This window comes from Colossoma macropomum, unplaced genomic scaffold (assembly GCF_904425465.1).
Source record: "Colossoma macropomum unplaced genomic scaffold, Colossoma_macropomum, whole genome shotgun sequence".
In the NCBI taxonomy this organism is placed as follows: Eukaryota; Metazoa; Chordata; class Actinopteri; order Characiformes; family Serrasalmidae; genus Colossoma; species Colossoma macropomum.
In genome coordinates, this window is record NW_023494795.1 from 23561983 (window position 1) to 23584144 (window position 22162).

Below are 22162 nucleotides of genomic sequence, written 5' to 3' on the forward strand. Positions count from 1 at the left end.
GACCAAACTTCCAAAGCGTTTAATGTTTCTTAAAGCTGTATCAAATAAAGCTATACAAAATTGTTACCAAGATGTTGCCTGATGCCTTTATTATGGTATTTTACTATAGTTTTAGACACCATATTGGCATAAAAGTTCATTTTAAATGAATTAATACTGGAGAGACACATGCAGGGTGTTACAAGGCAAAATAGTACCCTTTTCCCAGATATTTACCATTACCAACATCATATTTAAAACTCAGAAGACACTGTAGGATCACTTGTCATTTTGGATAGTTAATAAAAGACTATATTTGTGTTGTAGACATAGTGACCCCTGGGTCCTATCACTACCACTGTAAAGATGTTGGTACATTTCTGTACATTATTTCAAATTAAACCACTCTGAATAACTTTTACATCTGAAAAAATGAATTTTGCAAACATTTTGGAAAATTAATTTTAATATTAGTCAGAAAGTTCATCAGGTGAATGAAAATAAAGATAATAAAAGGCATTTGTTTGAAAATGATCCAAAATCCCTTTTAATAAACAAAATCAAGTTTAAATATTTCAGACTTAAAGGACATGATTTCACATACTCTTTTAAAGATGGTAATATATATATATATATATATATATATATATATATATATATATATATATATATATTTTTTTTTTTTTTAAGGACGATTTTCAGGATACATTATGACTCTTCTCAGACTAAATTACACAATCTCAGTCAAAACTCTTTCAATCTAGAGAACCATCCCTCTATTTCTGCGAAAAATCTATAATTTAATTAAATATTACCTATAGAGCCTCATAATCATAATGACAGTAAAATATAAACCTTATAAAAACCCGGATAAAAATAATTTCAACAGAAAAAAGGCTAAAAAATTCCGATACAATCATGATTAGAAATATACCAGTGTAAAGAGAATGGAATGTAAAAGGCCGCACTGAGTCTTCCTGTATCTGAAGGAACTGCAGGCAGAAGGACGGAGTGCTTGTAAAGAAAGATACTTAAGCGTGCTCTTTCATGCATCAGAATCTCACTCACTCACACACACACTCATTCACACACACTCACACACACACGCACACACTCTTCCTCGGCATGTTGATGTGCTGCTATGGCATGTGGGCTCATGCATTTGGGTTGGTCTTCATGAGCTCAATATCTGCGTCCACCATCTCCTTAACCAGGTCCTGTCAGACAATATTACACAAACAGACTATTAGTATCACAGTAAAATTACAGACAGTATACAGGGTCAACGGGGAGTAACAATATGCATTTTAATATTCTTTATTTACAAGACGCTGCAAGATTGATCTATAGTTACATATTATGCTATAAAAATATTTTGATGTATGCCATACTGATAAACTGGAATAGTTTAGATGTTGATATTAAAATCACTTCTATTCAAAGGGTAATAATTTAAATAGACACAAAGGTATTACAATTTCACCAGGTGCTGTGGTCTTTTTTTGGCAAATACAATTACAATACAGATCATGAAATTTGTGCGGCAATGATCAAGGGACCATCTGTCTGAATTAGTTGGTATGCTCACCTCAAATGTCACTTTTGGCTTCCACCCAAGTATTTTCAGAGCTTTAGTGCTGTCACCCTGGAGAAAGTCCTGTAGAGAGACAGAGAGACAGCATGAGAAAAACATAAAGGCAGAAACACAATAACAGAGAGAGCGAGAAAGAGAGAGTGAGACAAAAAAAAAACAGAGATAGAGAAGAAAGAGAGAGTAAAAGAGAAACAAAAAGAGAGAAGAATGAGGGAGAGAGAAACGAGAAAGAACAAGATAAGGGATGAAAGTGACAGAGAGCAAAAGGACAGTTAAAAGAGAGAAATAAAGAAATAACAGACAGAAAAGAGGGAGAGAGAATGAGAAACAGAGACAGACAGAGAAAAGGAAGACAGAGAAAAAAGAAGAGACCGACACAAACACAGTAAGTGTGTGACAGCGAGGGAGTCGGAGAGAGAGAGACAGAGAGAGAAATTACATTTTCTCCTCTCTTATTAAAAAGACCTCCCATACTGTACGACACCCCCCCCAACGCCTATGCTACCAACACACACACACGCACACACACACACACACACACACACACACACACACACACACACACACGCATACACACACACACAGGTGTCAGGCTGTGTCTTTTGGGGAGGGTGGATGGTGGAAGGCGGACGGTGGGGCAAAGGCAGACCATCTATCCAACTCAGCCCCCTCCTAACCGCTGAGCATGATGGATGATGTGGCTCTAGTGGCCTAACTAACCCGCTCTTGTTCTCTCTGCCTCCCTCTGTCTCCGTGCAGCACAGGCAGAATGAGAAATGGACTTTCAGAAGAGATTCTCAGAGTGCCAACAAAGAGCTTAAAGAGCCTTTATGGTTGATCTGATTACACTGAAGCGCTAAAGAACCAGAAAACACACAGGAGCGCACACGCACACAAGCACTTCAACAGCTCTGTGAAGACCAGATTTAATACAAACTCTCGATTCATATGTGAACCATCAAGTGTTTTTTTTTTTTTTTATAAAATTGAATCTCTACTCAATTAAGTTAACTAATTCACATAAACAGATCTAGCTTAGAAACTAATTACAAAAATAGCTTTCATTTATCAACTATATGGAACAGCATGCAACTATCATAATCAAGGCCTATATTAAAGCAGTATATTAATCATAATTAGGTTTTACTGAAGGCTAAATTAATCTCAGCTGTTTATGTCACCCACCCAATTCAGCATGTATCACATAAAAACTACCAGAGAAATATTCAGAGATAAAGTTAGTTATGTTGGAGTTACGAAACGAAAGGAATGTGCATGTTAATTCATGCCTTGTGAGTATGAGACTGAAAGAAAGACTGAGTGAGATAGAGAGATACGACATGAATATTACCGCTTAAACTGCACGCTGGGATTTCAGCTCAGAGCTCTGAATGTTCTAAAACAGTGGCGGTAGGGGGGTGTGGGGTGTGACTGACTGGACATGAGAAATGAAAAAGACCGCATTGTGGTTTTAAAAGAAGGAGAGTGAGCCGAAGCTACCAAAACTAAATACAACTGTCATGGAGAGAGGTCAGCATACTTAACTGTGGAAAAGTATTTGACTAATGAGTGTGCATGTGCAGGATAGAGTGTCAGTCATAAATCAATGCCATTCACACCAAGAGCTGCTCTGCCAGTCTGTAGTCTGATATCACCACTGAAACGATCTGATAGGGGTTGAGAAATTATCGCTGTGGTTGCAAATGTAGTAAATAAAATGCAAACAGAGAATAAATCTGTGCGAGAGCCACCATCATCATCATCAGGGTGGATTTTTATAGTGTGTGACTGAGTGCACTTAATGCAAAGGAGTTCAGGACAAAAAGAAAGTGGGCTCAACAAACATCAAGGGACCTGGGTTAACCTCCCCCCCCCAACACACACACACACACACACACACACACACCAGCATTCACCTTCATTCCTGAGTGAATAAAATTGGCTCGGACATTTTGCTGTGAATTTGTGAAGACACAATGCAATCAGTCATCAACAGAGAATTTGCTTTCCTTCTGAGTGAAAGATTGTTATCATTAAATAATGCTGGACTCTCTCTCCTTCCCTCTCTCGTGTGTCTCTTGACTGGCTGTTGTTTACAGAGGAAAATCATTAGAATGTTTCAGACTTTCACACATCAGCAACATCCTGAGGCAGCCCACATGAAGCCATGCAGCAGACCTGTATATATACATATACACACATCTATATGTATACACACACACACACACACACAAACACACACACACACACACACACACAGATCTCAAGCTCTCTGAGCCCACTTTATTTGGATGGCCCCCTATAGATTATTACAAACTAACTTTCTGGTGATTGTCCACAGCATTAAGGTTAGTATTAAGTCTTGAGTTGAGGTTAGGATACGGATGAGTGAAATTAGGATACATTTTATAGATTTAGTTGAATACAAATTAAAATTAAGATGCACCTCTACATAGCATCTACTGTGCACCATTCAAATAAAGTTTCTGTATCAAGTTCTCAGTCACAAACCAGTACACATTAGTAGCGATGCACAATAACATCATATCAGTATCAGAAGACAACTGCTTATTGAAAAGATGCTTGTGGACATATTTCTGGAACTCCAGAAGAACAGAATGTTTAAGCAATGCTGGGCTACTGCCCTAAAAGGTCTGCATTATATTCATTTTACTGCATTGGTAATCCTCTAAAAATAAATGTTACTATTCTCCGTAACCCTCAATCCAAGAGGATTTCATAAATGTTTATGTATCAGCATCAGCAGATATGTACCTGAAAAATATAGAGAATTGACATAACCTGCAATTCACCATATTGGTGCATCCCTACACATTTGTCAGCCTCAGTCCACCCACACCACAGAGCTAAATGGACCATCTGATATGTTGTATATCAATAAGGCCATAACTATGGGATTTTGTCAGTTATCCTGTCACTGGATATCCACACTACCACATATATGCACTTTGTGCACAGTTTTACATCAGTCTGTCAGTAGCTGACTGCTCTGCATATGATAAAAACAATGAATCTTTCTGAGCAACACTCTTAAAAAAGATGGTTCTTCAAAGGGTCTATAGTAAAGACAATGGTTCTATATAAAACCATGAACACTTAAAGATTTGCATGCTTAAAGGGTTCTTTGCATGGTGAAAAAGGGTTCTTCTATTGATACAAGCTTAACATCATAACAATGGCAGAACCCCTTTTGGTGCTAAACTTTCCAAAAAGGTTCTATACAGAATCATATACAACACATTTTCCATCAATCTGAAAAACATTTTCTGAAACATTTTCTGATGCGAAGAAACCTTTAAGCATGCAAATGGTTCTTTGTGAGTTCATGGTTCCATAAAGAACCACTGTCTTTACTAAAGAACTTTGAAGAGCCAGCCTTTTAAGAGTGAAGATATATAGTACTGTGCAAAAGCCTTAGGTCATTTGACAAAATTACATGTAAAGCTTTAATCTGAGCAGAAAGTGTTGTTTTATTCTAAAACAAAGAAAAAAACACTAATGTTAGAATCCATATGGTCTGTCAACATTTTAGCTTAAACATTTCCAAAACTCTCAAAATGAACAGTTACCTTCAATACCTGCTTCAGTTAAATAATCCTTCATTTAATGCTAGAGTGCATTGTGAAGTCAGGAACCAAACTTATGTTCTTCTAACCAAGACATTAACTTCTTAAAAACAAAACAAGATTTTTTAAAAAATATTTTACTGTTTTTTCAGGTTTACTTGTTATAATTCTAAACACATTAACTGCTGAGAAAAATTTGTTTTAAACCATTTTCACAGCAGCCTGAGACTCTTGTACAGTACTGTGGTAAATGAGATATCCTCACGTGTTTCCTGAGGTGTACCACTTTGTTTCATATGGGACTGTTTTTTCTGTAGCACCATTTTGATCACCCCTGCATGTTAACATCATGCCAAAACAGCAGTTTGTGGTTGGTCGCTCTACATGTCAGTCAAACGGCCCTTTCCTGGTCAAATAGCTGTCTTTGGCTATTTTGAGCGATGAAATCCCCCTGATCCTCTAACAAAAGGCAGAAGTCTGGTTTGTGAGACTTCTGCTGCACAGACCTCTTTACACACTGCTGAGAGACTAAAGTGAGCTTCTCCACAGTGTAATTGAGTTTTAATGAATACATTCATTTCTCTCTCTCTTTCTCACTCACTCTCTCTCCCACACACACACACACAGTGTAAAATATTTAGTGATGTTATCTACTCACTAGAGGGGCTTCTAAATCTTGTAAATATTTACAAAACGCTTAAAGGAGGAATCGAAAAGAGAGCTAGAGAGAGTGACAGAAGAGGCCAGTGAGAGTTGTCACAGATCCCTCCTCAATCCCGTGCTTCCCAGTTTTATTCTGAGGTTATGAAGTCTCTACATACAATAGAAATCAGAAAGAAAGCACAGAGATGAAAAGTTCATTTTAAATTGCCATTTATACTCAAAACACACAGAAACAAGCGTCCGGGGTGTGTGAGGGACAGGAAGTTTGCCGCCCACCGCTGAGGGCTTGGGAAATCTGGCTATTCAGTGTTTTGTGGGTTTGACCTCTGACAGCAGACATACAGGAGTTGGCCAGCCATGTGGGTGTGTGGGAGAAACTCTCTGATGTGATTCATTCAGTCTGGGACTAAATGACAATGTCAGAGATAGAGAATATCTCCCATACATAAATACTTACGTTTACAAAACATAACTGTTTTTACTGATTGTTTTGGGGCTGGTCAGAGTACAGATTTAACCGCTATAGAGAAAATTTTGTCCTGCATTCGATATAAACTCATTGGCAATTTTTCAGCTGTTTTCAACTTTCAAGTTATCCAACAGTTTGAAGCCATCAGTGTGGCAGACTTATCCTTGTGTAAGAGATCTGTAAGTTTACTCACAAGACTTTTAAAGAGGGAAAATATCCCATTCTAAGTTACTTTATGTTTAATGTTTTGTTTTAGGATGATTAAAAGCACACACACACCACACACACACACACACGTATTAGTTACATATTCACATAAGTGTGACTACTAATGCTATGAATACACTCAAAGACTTAGAAGAGATTGAGATTTATGTATGAGAGAGGAAAAACAATAGAAGAGAAAGGAAAGAGAGTTAGAGAAAAAAAAAAGAGAAAGAAAGAAAGACAGAAGACAATGAGGGGGAGAAAGAGAGAGAGAGAGAGAGAGAGAGAGAGAGAGAGAGAGAGAGAGAGTGAGAGAGAGAAATCAGGGCCTTAATGCTTAATTTCAGTACTGTCTATAGCAGATTGTCTCAAGGCGTGTGCTGCACTCCGCAATTTCCCAAATTAAAGGCTACTTCACACTGGACGGCACACAGCATCTAAAAACTGCATTGTTTTTAATGAAAGTGCACACACTGCCACAGACGATGGATGCCTGCCAAGCGACAACTTGCAGAATTAATCTGCATCTTTAAGCGCCATTCAGCATCTAGCTCTTACTGTGTTGCATTAACCCTAGAACAAAACAACAAATCCAAAGTGACATGTGGCTTGAAATTCACAAAAAGAAAGGCAGTTCAGCCAATTTTAAATAAACAAGCAAATGCTATTTGTCTTATATAACCTCAGCTAACATTACTAAACTAGTTACATTGTATTTCATGTTTCACAGTGAGTTGCGAATTAGTGAGCCGATACCAAATGTGATCTCAGCAGAGCACAGCGGTCATTCTGTGCTATGGGATTATGTCCTTGACAAGCATATTTACACTGCATGACTGAAAACGGTTAACACTTTTGAATTAGCATTCCCTAATGTTAGAATTTAACTTTCTAATGTAGATATGTTTAATTAGTCCTTACTAGTCTACACTTAAAAAGGGGGAAAGGTGTAAACCTACAAATATTATATTAAAGAGAACACGAGACACAGATATGCTTTTTCTATTGTCTTTTTTTTTCCCATTCCCCAGATATGCGACTACTGTGTGTCTGCACCTAATTTACTATGCTTTAACAGAGTAATAGATTATGTTATTGTGAGGAGCTCCTGACATACAAAACAATCTCCTGTTGTTTTCATGATTTGCCACTGCTCTTAGCATAGCTGTTTAAAAGGTATGAGAAAAGTAACCTAATTTCTACTCCACTTCCACTAGCCCTTTGTTCAGAACAGCCATGGATGCGTATGTAGGTGCTTTCTCAACACATAGCAGCAAGAGACGCAGATTTTTTCCTGGTGTAATAAAGATAGGGTCCTCTAATATACACGCTAATATGACCTTACACACAACAAAGGCAGACCGATAAACAAACAGACAGACAGACAGAGGGGAATGCAAGTAAAGTTTAATCCCCCATATATTTTAACCCTCTGCTGTGATCTTGACTGTGATGAAAAATGGTGTAGTCTGGAGGGAGAGGGAGAGAGAGCGCAAAAGAGAGAGAAAGGAAAAGAGAGAGAGAGGAATGTGAGGTGTCAGGAGTTCAGCAGGCTGACAGAGTATGAGTGAGAGAGCCAGAGTTAATTACTCAATCAAGATAACGAGCCCAGAGACAAGCCATTTACAAAGGGCAGCCTGCAATTAACCTGCTCTTTCTCCCACACACACACAAACACACACACACACACTCAATTCCAGTCCCACATACTACAACACTAATCACATATTAACACATGAAAACTATATATATGTATGTGTGTCTGTATATATATGTACACATACACCAAAAGATGAGCAATGGTACTCCCAACAGCTGTGCAAGACCTGGTGGACCACCAAAACTGACAGTGCTTTCATCTTTAAGAAAGACAAGAAAATCAGGCTCCACTCTTGCTTCAGGGAAAAAACACACATACACACCACAACAGATGTTTCTGTCCATCCTTGCACTGTGAGAAGATAACTCAACACTATGGGTCTAACAGAATGTGTAGCTGCCAAGAAGCCGCTACTGAGAGAAGGAAGTTTTGCAAATAAAACGGAGCAGGTGGTGTTCTCAGAACAACAGATTAGCTACTTCAGAGTCCAGGCCTCAGAATCATGGAATGCATTTGGGATTAGTTGGATTAAGAGAAGTAGAAAATGCAACCAACTTGTAAGACTGAACTTTCGGGGTGTGAAAAAATATCTCTGCAGATTTCTGTGACAAGGTCATAGTAAGTCTCCTAAAAAAAATTAAAGCCGTAATAAAGGCAAAGAGTGGACACAATAAATATTGAACAAAAACAGATTTAGTTGGTGAGGATTCTGTGTAATTTTCTGTTAAATAAGTTAAAAAATAACTTGTACTTAAAGGCTGTTTGAAGGGTGGTCTCTGACTTTGGCACAGCAATTGGTCACCTGGTCTTAAAGGGGACAAATAATTTCTTATTATGTTATTATTTTGCTGTAAATGTTTTATATCTTACATCTTTATTCATTTTTGCTATTGTACATTAACTTTCTCTCTGCACGGTCCTCTTGGGGTTGCTGTAAAAACAAACAAAAGCTAAAAATCATCTGCTTTGTGTGCCACATTTTGCACAACTATTTCTCGGTTATTGTTTCTATGAACTTTCTCTTTTTCACTAAACTGTGCTCTCTCTCTCTCTCATTTTCCCTCTCTCCCCTCCGTGGGGCCCAGGGTGGTTCCGCTCAGTCAAAGTCCTCCAGGAAATACCAGAGAGAAGGCCAGGGGAGAACTTACACCCTCTCTCTCCCATTTATTTCCCTGCCTCAGCCTCCCTCCTTTCCCACTGCACAGCTCTCTTTTGGTCTCCTTCACTATTCATCTGTCATCATTTCACTCTCCCTCTCTCTCTTTCCGTCTCTCTCTCACACACTGTCAGTCTCTCACACAGTCATCTCTAACCCTTCAGGTTTAGTATTGTGGTGTAAGCTGGGGCAAGTTCCATATGAACCTCAAAGACAGAATGACACAGACAGGCATTTAGAAGAATAAAGCTGGGCCAAAGAGGACGTGTAGAAACACAGTTGGGTAACAATATGAATGTAGTATCTGCCTATGAACAGCAGAGTTACAACTCTTAGCGTAGAGTCAATAAAAGAGCAGTTGATATATACAGTCACCTAGAGGAAAGGCTGGGCAGCAGAGAGCAACTTTACTGCAGGTTGGAGCTCTGCCTGGCGCTTGGCCAGACTCTTTACGACATCATTCACACTCAGCTTTAACAGCTCTGACCTATTACACCGCATATCACCATAAACCTGTCACATGCCGCCGGCCCCAGAGTCGCACAGTCTACAGAAACTACACTACCCATATAACCTCACAAACTGTACAAACTACAATCTAGCAAACAGTATCAGAGACAAATAGACCACAATTTGCCACATACCAGTCACATAAAGTCAGCCAAATGTGAGAAACATTAAGAATCATAACATCTGAGGCTATAACAATAGCAATATCCATAAAACCTACAGAAATCTGAATACTCAGACATTTTGCGACTATACCACACATCTGTGGTTCAAAAGTGCTCAGTCTTCTCAGATTTGTGACTAGGGCTACAACGATTACTGCAACATTGTGGTAGTAATATGCTGACTGCGGACAAAGGAAGGTCATCACCATAACCACATTTTGTTTTTTTCTTAAAGATTTTAAAATGTTCCAACTGACATACATGTGTATACAAACTAAGGCCATGGGCAGGTCTGCCTCGATTAAAACAATCCCTGGTGCGATTGCTCTGTTAGTGCGGTTTGTTAAGACAAGTAAGAATGCTACCCTACAAACTTTGGTGCAAACAAATTAAGTGGTGTTAATCCACCTAAGGAGGTGCATCTCCGAACACTTCTAAACAAACTCTGGGGTTGTGCAATAAGCAATACAAACTAAACACAGAATGAAGAGTCATCTTTTCTAAGTAGGCCTTCTTCGGTATCTGCAATGAATGGTACCCGTTTTGACATGTGGCACATTTGTTCATAAGCTCTGAAGAGTACTTTTAGAATGGACAATCCTGGTTTGCAAAACAAGGCTGAAGAATATAAGTCATTATAAAATACTCAAAATACACAAATATTAACTATCGATTACATTTTGGATTAATGTGCCAAGTTTTCTCCGTTTTACAAAAGTAGATTTCACACCACCATGAGACCATGGAAAAAGCATGGTAATACACTGTAATGCACATTGCTTATATCACAAGACCGTAAAAGCCACAAGCTTGGTTAAGCCAGAGAACAGCACGGCTCCAAAAGTTTGTTAAATATTATTCTAGTTCTTATCGCCAAATGTACATCATAAAATCACCCAATCACTTGTGACTTTTTATCCAAAAGACTTTTTTTTGGTTTAATATCAAAAATGTCAATATGAACGCTAAGTGAACCAGAACTAAAACACAACGGTGTATCATTCTCTGCCTTCGTCTGGACCAAAGGAACCAAACTACAAATATAAACTTACTCCACATCAATTTATCTTAATGTATCTTTATACAAATCTAGCTTATCAGGGTCAATGCACTGCTGCATGAGAGCAACGCAAACTGGCCACTTCGGGGGTCGTTGCTAAAGCTGTTGTACGTTTATCCGTTAAGAGTAAAAGTACATGCAGAGCTGAAGGCTAGTTCCGGGCCTCGAAAAAACACCAGTGACACCAAGCCTTATAGTGTTTTTAAAAATGTAATTACCTCCCACTAAAGGCTCATACATGTTTAGAGTTACATTAATTTCCATCTCCCACTTGATGTACTTTCAAGAAGCTTCTCAACACTAAATTCAGTGTGTGGTTTGATTACAGCTGTGACGTATCATGAAAACTGTGTATTGCGCCATGTTTCAACAGCCTTCTTGGCCGCAAATCATTCCTTATTTGCATAAAGTGTAAGAGTGTGAAAGCAAGCATGTGCTTGTAGGGCAGATGAATTTGATCAGAGGAGAGCCTATTCAGACACCCTGCTGACACCCAGGATGGGAAACACCACTGTAGCTGGACAGTGAGACAGAGAGAAGAACTAAACCATCCTTTCCACTCAAAGAGCAGCAGGACTCTCAGTCACAGACAGCTATGAAAAACCCTTAAGTCTTTAGTAAAACTTCAATAAGAATTCTGGGGAATAAAGCACACATCATCGTGTCCATCTGTGACTGTTTGAGGTTCTGCCGAAAACATGTGTACTGTCGTAATGTCACTGAAGTAATTCCTCTTCAATCCTACCCTGCTATAATCCTAATCCCTGATAATCCTCATAATTCCATAATTAAAGGGAGTCGACAAATATCAGCACAAGTACTTTTTGCATACAAGATATAATATACCAGAGAGAGTGAGAGTGAGAGTGAGAAAGAAAGAAAGAAAGAAAGAAAGATTCATGTCAATTCACTTAGAAAGGGAAACAGGTAGAAAAGCAGAGAAAGTGAGGATGGGGGGCAACAGTATCTTAAAGAGTGGGGAAATCTTTCTGTGATACTAAAAGCACTGCCCTCACTGCACTTCTCTCTCTATGCTCTCAACAAAGGAAAAAAAAAGAAATGGATGAGGGTTTCCTAGGGACTGTCTGGAAAATGAAAAGAAAAAAAAAGGTTTTGGCTGCCTACAGTCCTCTTTCACCAAAGAGCCTCATAAAACTCTTTTAAATCAGCGTCTCAATGAATAAAATGGATGTATAAATTCATACTGGCTAAATGGAACAGCAGTATTGCCTGAGTGCATACTGAGCAGTTCACCGAGAGGTCTTCAGCTGCTTTCAGCTCTGTCCCAGGGGCCACGTTTACCAGTCCAACCAGGCCCACTGGAGACCACTTTCACCAGCCCAACAAGGCCCATATTCAGGAGCCCGGCCAAGACAGGTGGAGACCACGTTCACCAGCTCACCCAGGCCCATATTTACCGGCTCAACCAAGCCTACTAGAGGCCATGTTCACCAGCCAAACCAGGCCCACAAGAGGCTACATTCACCAGCCCAACTACAGCCATATTTACTAGTCCAACCGGGACAGTTAGAGACCATGTTCACCAGCCCAGCTAGGCCCACTAGGGGTCATGTTCACCAGCCTAACCTGGCCCATATTCACCAGTCCAACAAGGGCCCACTGTAGGGCATGTGCACCAGCGCAACCAGGGCCCACTACAGGCCACATACCCAAACCCAACCAGGCCAAATGAACGCCAATGTTCCACAGCCCAACCAGGCCCACTGTAGGCCATTCTCACCAGCCCAACCAGGCCCACTGGTGGCAGGTATATATGCTAGTTTTGAAAACTGACAAAAACCCTCTGAAAGGAGAATGTCTTGGGACAACAAGTAACTACAACTGAATGAAGATGGATGACCCAAGTGGAATGTTGCTCTCTTCTCTAATCATTTGACACAGAACATGGTCAAGATTTAACTGGCATCTTGTAAAGTGTGACATGCAGTTAAAACACAGTGTTTAACAGGTATGAAACCTTAATACTGTGTGGAGGATTTAAGTGCTAACAGTAAACACTGTTCCATACGTATGTGCATGCTTTTCCATTGCCTATAGCAAAACATTTCTAAAAATCAGTACTATTTTAAACATCATTTGAAAACAGCTATTTTAGGACAATTACATATACTTTAACCCGCACAGACAGATACTCTGAGCGGACAACTGTGATATACAGACAAGTCCAGGAGTTGTATCTGCTTTTCTCATCGTGAGGATAAAAAGTTCTCAAAGGAATTTGTGAGTGTTTCTTTCTCATCGTGTCCTTATAGAGCAAATCTAGGTACAAACTGCAGTTGTGCTTATGAGATGAATAGAGATTCAAAAAAAACAAAACCAATGGCTGCTGGGATGGGCTCCAGCACCCCCTCATGTCCCAAAAGGATAAACGACTCTTACACATACTCTGACGCATATAAAACCACAAGGTACGGCTGGCATAATCTCTCTCTCTGTCTCTCTCTGTCTCTCTCTGTCTCTCTCTCTCTCTAACACAAAATTACACACAGGGTGTTTCAGTTATTTATAGCTTTATCAAGTGGTCTTTGTGTTTCCAGATCATTATCTTTGATGACATATCTCAGTATCTCATTTACAAATGATACAATTGGTTTATGCTAACAAGAGAAACACCTCTAACATATTTAGAACAGAGCTTTTCAGATGTCACACACAGTTTATTTGATACAGTAGTACTCTTTGCATAAAGAAAAAGGATAATCATGCAGAGATTAGACTAAACAGGCCACTGTACTACTACCACTGACTGACTCACGAAACAGACTCATATGAGGGGTGAAAGTAACATACACTACTGATCAATGTTTAGAGTCACTGTTTCTAATCATATAAAATGATAACTAATAAGTATTCAAATTTATAATGTGTGCAACTTTACAGGTTTAATATAATTGGTAGGTAAGAAAACTTTATATGTGACAGAACGGTAAATTAAACAGTAGCTGATTTTAAAGTGACTGAGAAAGCAGTACAGCACTAGTAACAAAGTTCTAATAAAATTAATATCTAGAAAGCCTTAGATTTCAAAACTGGTGAGCAAATATTAAGGTAGATATCCTGACAAAAACATTCGTAAATAGATAATTACCAAATTATTTATCAATGAATTACTTGCTAAAAACACTGAAAAAAACATTGTTTTTTGATATCTACAAAATTTCAGTGTTGCATTATAGAGTTATTACTGCATACAAAATAACAAAAATTATTTTGACTAGTATTTCCCAACTTTTGAACAGTGCTTAATAAATTTATAAATGAAATTATGAAAAATTGCTGTGAACTACAAAAAGTCATTTAAAATGCATGTAAAATGAGCATTTTAGTAAAAGATTTGTTAACTATTATTTCATTAAAATGTTGATTTGATAAAATATCTACAGTGCTACAGTTTCGCATTCACTAAGTGGTCTATGTATGAGGGTGGAAATAAATATTCTCTGATAAAAAAGAAAGGTGATAAAATTGAAACTTGAAATTTGAAAACTGTTATTAAATGATTTCATTAAAATAATTTATTGTTTGACATTAGCACGGGAGTGGACTGAAATTTCTGAGAGAGGGAAATAAAAATTGCTTTGACCAGTGAGAGGAACAGTAACAACTAGAAAAAAAATATATATATTCTGGTGAACAGTTGAACCCTTCATTTGTTTTTGCCAAGGACTGTTTTAGTATGTTTATATGTCTGGGAGAATTCTGCATGTGAGCATGTGACTTAAAAGGGGGATTTAAATCTATTTCAACACTAGCAACAACCTCCAGGTCTGAAGTCACCATGAAGAAGAGCGGCCTACTTCCTATCACAAGAGTCAAAGGTCAATGCACTTCCTATCCCACTGGTCAAAGGCCAAATGCTCCTCATTGTCACTTTGAGTTTCTAGTGACGGATAAGCCACACTCCCTTTGTGCTTGTATGTGTGTGCGTGTGTGTGTAAAACTGGTATTATTTTACAATGCAGAACCTCCTCATAATCCTCTTTTACTTCTTTTTTTCACTGTCAGCACCTCACAAGCCCTACAGTGTCAAGAATGTGGGGACCAACACTCAGTAAATATGCGTATGTATCTATATGTTTATGAGTGTGGGCTTAATCTGTCAACAATCGTTTAGAATTTTTTTTGTTGGTACCCCTTTGAATTTCTGGTTCAGTGACCTCTGTTGTGCTCACTCACACAGAGAGATATAAGCGAAGTCTGTGGCTGTTTATCCATCTACACACAAAGTCCCCCTTTTCATAATAGCTGGTAATCATTGTCGGTTTAATAAATGTGCTGAAATGTTCTGAAAAGTAACACTATTGAGTCACTTTGTTACACTTCACTACTACAATACGCTGAACAGCTATATGACAACACTGTATAGATGAGAGAGCTCTCTATTATGCACACACATACCAAAACATCTTTCTCTTTTCATCATAGACTGTAGAACATCAGCACTCTGAGACTACATCCATCCTGTTGTACCAGTGCACTGCTAACAGTGTTATTCACGTGGAAGTTCTTTGTTATGACATAACGATTTGTCCTATAGTGCTATGAATAATCTCTGACCATTGTGTTGCTTGGCCACCAAAACATGTTGACAATTAACTACAATGCTTAGTGGAGGAATTTTTAACTGCAGTGATTACTAATAATAAACTAAATTATTTATTGAACATAGGTGTATTTTATCAAACTGTACTTTGTCAGTAAGATACTACAATTCAAAAAAAGTAAATGTTATCAAATATAAACTGCAGATATCTATTTGAAGTTATTTCTTGACATACGATAACAATGAATAGTTATCTGATCTTCTGGACTGCTTTTCAATCTGAGGCACGTTCTCTCTCATTCCTGTAAAACTTTCTAACAGAATTATCTAAAGTTTCTAACTTCACAGCTTCCTGCAAATTGTTTGAAAGCTTTAGAATATTAACATCACACTAGAATGATTTTATACATGTATCTTTAACAAAATTGGCTATATATTACTAAAAACAGTGACTCCAGTCTTTTGAACAGTGAGTCGAAACTTCTGAATGCTAGAGTACATAAAAACTATGAGCGCATTATCCAAGTTACTGTTACAAAATACATGATTAAATCTGGTTTTGTCCATTTGACTTGTGAATTACGTCACTTTGAACTAAGCCAACTATAACTAAAAAAGTAATAACATCTAGTCTTCTGCTTTGGTCCACACCCTTAATCTTCCTCTTGTTAACGAAGCACTCCCTCAGCCACTCCATCTGATGAGTGGACATCAGGTGCACAGTAGTTCTCACCATTGCTAAACTTCGGAGGCACAGGGGTACTTACCACTTCAGTGGGACGGTAGTACTTTGGGTCCACTCTCACATGGATAGCACCTGTCTCCTGACACCGGCCCACCTCATTCTCATTTTTCCCCTCCCACCTGCACAAGAGAACCATTCAGACATTTCAAAATCCCTTTTGAAACATAGGACAAAAATTTTGCATGGAGAATATCTACGCTTGTGTATGTGTATATTTCTTGTGCATGTGTGCTTACACAATGGTCTTGCCCACGTGTTTAAAGGCCTTCTCCACAAACTCCCTCACGCTGTGTACCTCTCCGGTAGCTATGACGAAATCCTCTGGGTCCTTCTGCTGCAACATCAGCCACATGGCCTGAGACACACAGAGAGAGAGGGACTGTAAATGACCTTGCAAATGTTTAATCTGAAAATTCAGAATTAGCTATTTTGAAAACTTGTTTTTGTTGATTAAATTTCCTTTTATGAATAAACATACACACAGACACTGTCACATACTGTGATATACTGTAACATGTATGTGTGTTTACCGCATTAATGTGATTATTTCTTCTTGTAAAATAGTAGTGTAATGCATTATATTTGAAATTTCATATTACAGTTAACGACTTAATAAGAAATGTTACTTGCACGACTCATATGTCTCTAATATTAATTACAAGTGATGCATTTAAAACATACAATTTTTCTATATAGATGAACCTTACTCGCCCTTGCATAATTTCAACTCGTGTGCTACCTGTGCCATCTGACTGCAGTACAGTGTAGTCATAAACTGTATGACTGATCTGTTGAGGCATCTAATCCTGCTAATGTAAAACGGGTGAATATAGATCTCCTTGCTGAAGAAGAGACCCAACCTTGCCTACATAGGCCAGACTTGATTTTTATTCTGAAACAGCTCATCAGCTTTACGTTTTAAGATTTTATTTTGAGAAGGCTGTTTGTTTTTTGTTTTTTTTTAACTGTTTCTAGGGGCTTCTTTCCAGGTTTTTAAATAGCTTTAGCCATTCATAATTTGAATCACGTGTAACTGGTTGTGTCTTGTTTAGAGTAAAGGCAGCAATAATGATATGCTCCTTAAGTAATGTTTCCTGTAATTGGCTATTACTTTCTAAATAAAGCATTGCAAAGGACTTCATTCTAAGGACTAGCATTCTCTTGTACTTTCCAGGTGGTACACATTTGTATGGGTTTTGGAAAGTAACACAGAAGTAAAGAAATGAGTAGTGAGATTACATTTTTTCTTGAAAGTAATCTCAGAGTTCGAGAGAATTAATGAGCAATTTGCAATGGATTACTTTTTTGAATAACTACTCCTAATATTGACACTGACATAGACACTGACAGACACACAGACACACACACGAGAATGAATGCAGACAGATCTTCTGTGCGTTCATGTGGTTATGATCTTACACACACTCCAGCACACACATACCCATCCCTGTCCTGACGTCAGCACAATGCCTCTTGGGATATTAATTGTGGGAATGAAGTAAAAAGTTCCCAGGTCCAAATGATCACACACACAAACACACACACACACACACACACACACACACACACACACACACACACACACACACACACACACCGTATGATTATAAAAAGAGATAAAGAGAAAGAGATGAATGGGGAAAAACAGTTGCAGTTACAGAAGATCTGGTCAACATCAGCAAATATCACTTAATCTCTCTCATAAACACAAACATACAAACATATCCATTCATGTTCACTGTGGCTGATGCTGCTGTCCAGTTGGCCAGAAAACGCCTTGGCTCCCGGGCCAGCGGCCCTTTTGTCCCCTGCTAGGCTCCACGGTGGGATAAAGAGCCCATCAGCACGTTTTATCTGCTGCAGTGGGAGCAGCTGAACTGGCCACATTCACACTCCCCCATATTTTATTCAGACTCCACTCACATGCTCCATCCATCAAGACCAAATGAGATACCAGACCCACAAATGAAGAGAAAAGGGGAAAGAAAGAAGGACAGAGAGGTAGCTTGACTATTTAAAATGACTGTTGCTTAATAAATAAGTTTAAGAATTATCTTTTACTGTAATATAAACCGTAACAATTTAATCACTGTTCTTACATTTTAAACAGTCTGGAAATTCTTCTACATAAAAAAGAACAAGCATAGCCATACTGGTGTTACACTTAAGGATTTGTGAGCCACTTCCTAGAAATCTAAGTACTTTACCCTTGAACTTTATTTTACTGAAGAGCTTCAGGGCCAGAACATCTCCAGTTTTCAGCACATTTATTGATGCAACAGGGAGTGGATAAGTATGCTGAATTAGGAGCACTTGAATATTACTATATTCATTCCCCTTTAGCCTATTTCCTATAGCATATCTCTCCCTCAACTCTCTCCTGTTCTCTCCGACTCTGGATCATTACCTCTGTGAGGGACAGCGGAGAGGCCCAGGCCAAAACTCCCTTTCCTGTTCACGACACACACACACGCAAACATACACATGCGTGTGTGTGCGCGCGCATGCACACACACACACACACACGCGCACACACACACATATATACACAAATACCCATAGAGAAGCTCTACCCCCCTCCAAACCTCTGTGGTAAAGGCCAGAGAAAGTGCAGCATTTTCTACAGTTAAAATCTCATCACTGTGTGTGCTGAATGTTCTTTCTCAAATTCACATGGCGTTCTTGGTGTCAAATATAACTGTGACTTATGGCGGCTCTATAGCAGCTCTATACAGTGTTAGCCGAAACACAAGGGGGAGGGAAAACATTAACTAAAGAGCATGAGGAAAAGTATTATGCAGTTCCTCCTTTATCAGTCTAACCTTCCTGTCCATCCATCATAGCAGCCTTATTCCTCAGTCTCATATTTTGCAGTGCCATATAGATTAGTTGCAATTTCACTGTGGAATTAACAGATTGTGAGCTAGATTGGTTGTTTGTGCCATCCAGGATCAATCGTGAAGAAAAAAATAAACTCAATAGTACATCCAGTCTTCTCCTAGCTCTGTGGTTATTTTATTTTCAAGAAGAAAAATGACTTGTATCCTAAAGATGCTTCCTTGTCCACAAAAAAGGGCAACCCTGATTTCGTGGCTGTGGTTCTACATGTTAAGACAATACTGTCACTGATCATCTTATAAGGAAAGTAATGAAGAAATTATGGTCTAAAGTCTAAAGACATCATGTGCAGACAGCATCTGTGCCTGAGTATAAGACACCACTGAAATGAACTGGTATTATCAGTGGAAATTAAATGATAGGTGAATACCATTTAGAGTCTAATCCAAGTATTCCTGGAAGGGGAATCGAACCCAGCCCTCATGTGTGCGCTGTGTTATCTGCTATGTTATCGAAGGGAGATGGTACTTTACTAACTGACAAAGGCCTCCAATGAGGAACAAAGACTTCTCACTGCCATCTTGTGGATAAAGAAAACATTTTGATATCCTATCATTTAAGTAAAACATGCTACGCTACCGATTAATGTAACAGGGAAATCACTTTTAGTATGTTATTTGTTATTTAGTTGTTAGCTACTTTTAAATTCAACTATTCAGCTATACTCTCTGAATGGATATCTTTAAGGGGACTACTGAAATAACGTGTGTTGATTGTGTTTTCGTTAACGCTAGTTTTAAACTAGAGGGAGCATAGCCTCTGATGAAGCAGTAGCACATCTACGTCTGTTTTTAACAAGTTGTATGTCATGAGTTAAAAATGTGGCAGGAGCATATTTTACATGCTTCTGGCAGTAAGCCGCTTGCATTAACCTGCAAAAAAATAGAAAAAGGATTGAAGCGTCACTCACAGCTGCACACTTTTTTTTTATGTGCTTATATCTTGAGGAAAGGTGGCTGGCTTACACGCAGTCGAAAATCTGGCCATTCCAAGCTTTTATTTTCTAAGACTTTTCAAGCTTTTTTTCTCTTTAAAAAATACACAGTGCAGACATTTAGATGGCTTTATTAGCCTTTCATGTGCCTTTCCATCACAAGTTGGGGACAATGGTGACATTAACAGAGCGGGAAAATAGAGGCAAAGAATCAGAAGTGGATTCGGCTCAATACAGCCGATTCCCAATAAAATGTATCAATACATATTTTTATCCAAAATACTGTGATACTGTGTAGTAAAGTATCTTAAAAGAGAGAAAGAAAGAAAGACATAGATAGATAGATAGATAGATAGATAGATAAATAGATAGATAAATAGATAGATAGGAGACAGCAAGAAAGCAAGAAAGAAAGAAAGAAAGAAAAAGAAGGAAATAGAGAAAGAGAGAGTGAGAAAGAGAGCGAGAGAATAAGACAGCAAGAGCGAGATATAAACTGTCAAGTATTAGTCTGAAGTTGAAAAGAAAAGAAAAAAGAAAAGAAAAAGAAAAGAAAAACAAAAGCTCAACAGTGATGGCATTCCCAATGCAGCCTCTATGCCTCTATTGTTTGAGTGCCGTGTGTGTGTGTGTGTGTTCTTATTCACTTTAAGGTGAAGAAACATGGAATACGCAAAGCAGTGCATGAATTCAGCAATTCACAAGTGCTCTCATAGAGAACAAGCTAACTGATCACATAACCACACAATTATCCAGTACAAGTGGCGGCTAATTGGGACAAAGTGCGATGATAAATTGGGTAAGTCACTGTTTAAAGGGAAAGTAGAAAATCTGTTTGAGGGAAGATATTACATCTCTGCTAATTCCCTGCTCTCTCTCTAAATCACACAGACAAACACAGATTGCTGAGCTGCTTTGGCGCAAGTGTTTACATTTTCCGAGTCTGTTGTTCTGCTGTAAACAGAATCTCAGTTTCGCTCTGCAATACCAAACACATGTTTTAAACTAAGCGCTGAAACACACACTAATACGTGCACAAAGCAGAGAGACTTCTTACTCACACATCCATGCAAATGGACACATATAGCTCCATTTAACATGACTTTCCAAGAATTACAATTTTTTCAGGTGAATTGTGACCAATCAAAACCAGCATCTGATCATAACAGCACATATGCACAATTCAACCCCGGGGTCTGCGAGTGCAGGTGAGAATGTAGGCCTCACTTATTTGAGCTCTGTTTTTCTAGAAGCCTATTTTTGAAACTGGTGAAAGTTTTAATGCTCCCCTCTCCCCTCCCCCTCCCTGACACCACACAAATACTCACACATAGTCAGTCTTTTTTTTGTATGGAGCACAGAAGTGCTCTGTTTAAGGCAGGTGGTTTGAGTTAAGCGCAGACAGGCTGTCGTACGGCCATACTCCACACATACATGCATACCGTGAGGGTGAGTTCTTGACTGCCGATCACCTGTGAACTTTATTAGTGTTATTCTACACTGGCTATTTTCTCTGACTCCATATTACTGCTGCCAATCGGACTCAAACGCAATAAAACCACAACAATGACCTCTTAATGTATTTGGAGTTCAGCAGCTTGTAAGGCCTGTAAAGCAGCACATTTGCATGGGTAACATTGCTGTGAATCATGCTCAAAAAGAGAATTACTTGTGTGTGCGCGTAGCAGAGATGGTTATCAGCATCGTTTAGTCCGCTGTCAAAAGCAGATTGGTTACAAATTGGAAAATGAGCAGCAGGTGTGTGGACAACTATGCATACACACATGCACCACACACTCCGTAATGACAAGACAATGCAAGTGGAAAAAACTGTCCTGTCCTACAGACAGTAAACAAACGTGCGCACACATGAGAATGCACTTTAATGTACACAGCAGATTTTAAAGGTACATTCTGGGCAAAATGAAAGAATTAACCACATGAACTCCATGAGCCCAGTACCAGGCCCAAAAAAATAGAAGAAAGCAGTTTGTCTGTTGTTTAATCTGCTGCCAGAGGAGTTACGTGCATG

General features: G+C 38.7%; 1 protein-coding gene across 2 annotated transcripts in view; it reads right to left on the minus strand.

The window, feature by feature from the left end:
- Positions 1 to 647: 647 nt before the first annotated feature.
- Positions 648 to 22162, minus strand: part of gmds (GDP-mannose 4,6-dehydratase) — a 69712-nt gene continuing 48197 nt past the window's right edge. For both annotated transcript variants that reach the window (XM_036581915.1, XM_036581914.1), the window contains 4 exons: positions 16535 to 16653; positions 16321 to 16417; positions 1568 to 1636; positions 648 to 1196 (listed from right to left, as the gene is read on the minus strand). In XM_036581915.1, the coding sequence (XP_036437808.1) occupies positions 1134 to 1196; positions 1568 to 1636; positions 16321 to 16417; positions 16535 to 16653 (348 nt within the window). In that variant the 3' untranslated portion in view covers positions 648 to 1133. The remainder of the gene's footprint in view (positions 1197 to 1567; positions 1637 to 16320; positions 16418 to 16534; positions 16654 to 22162) is intronic.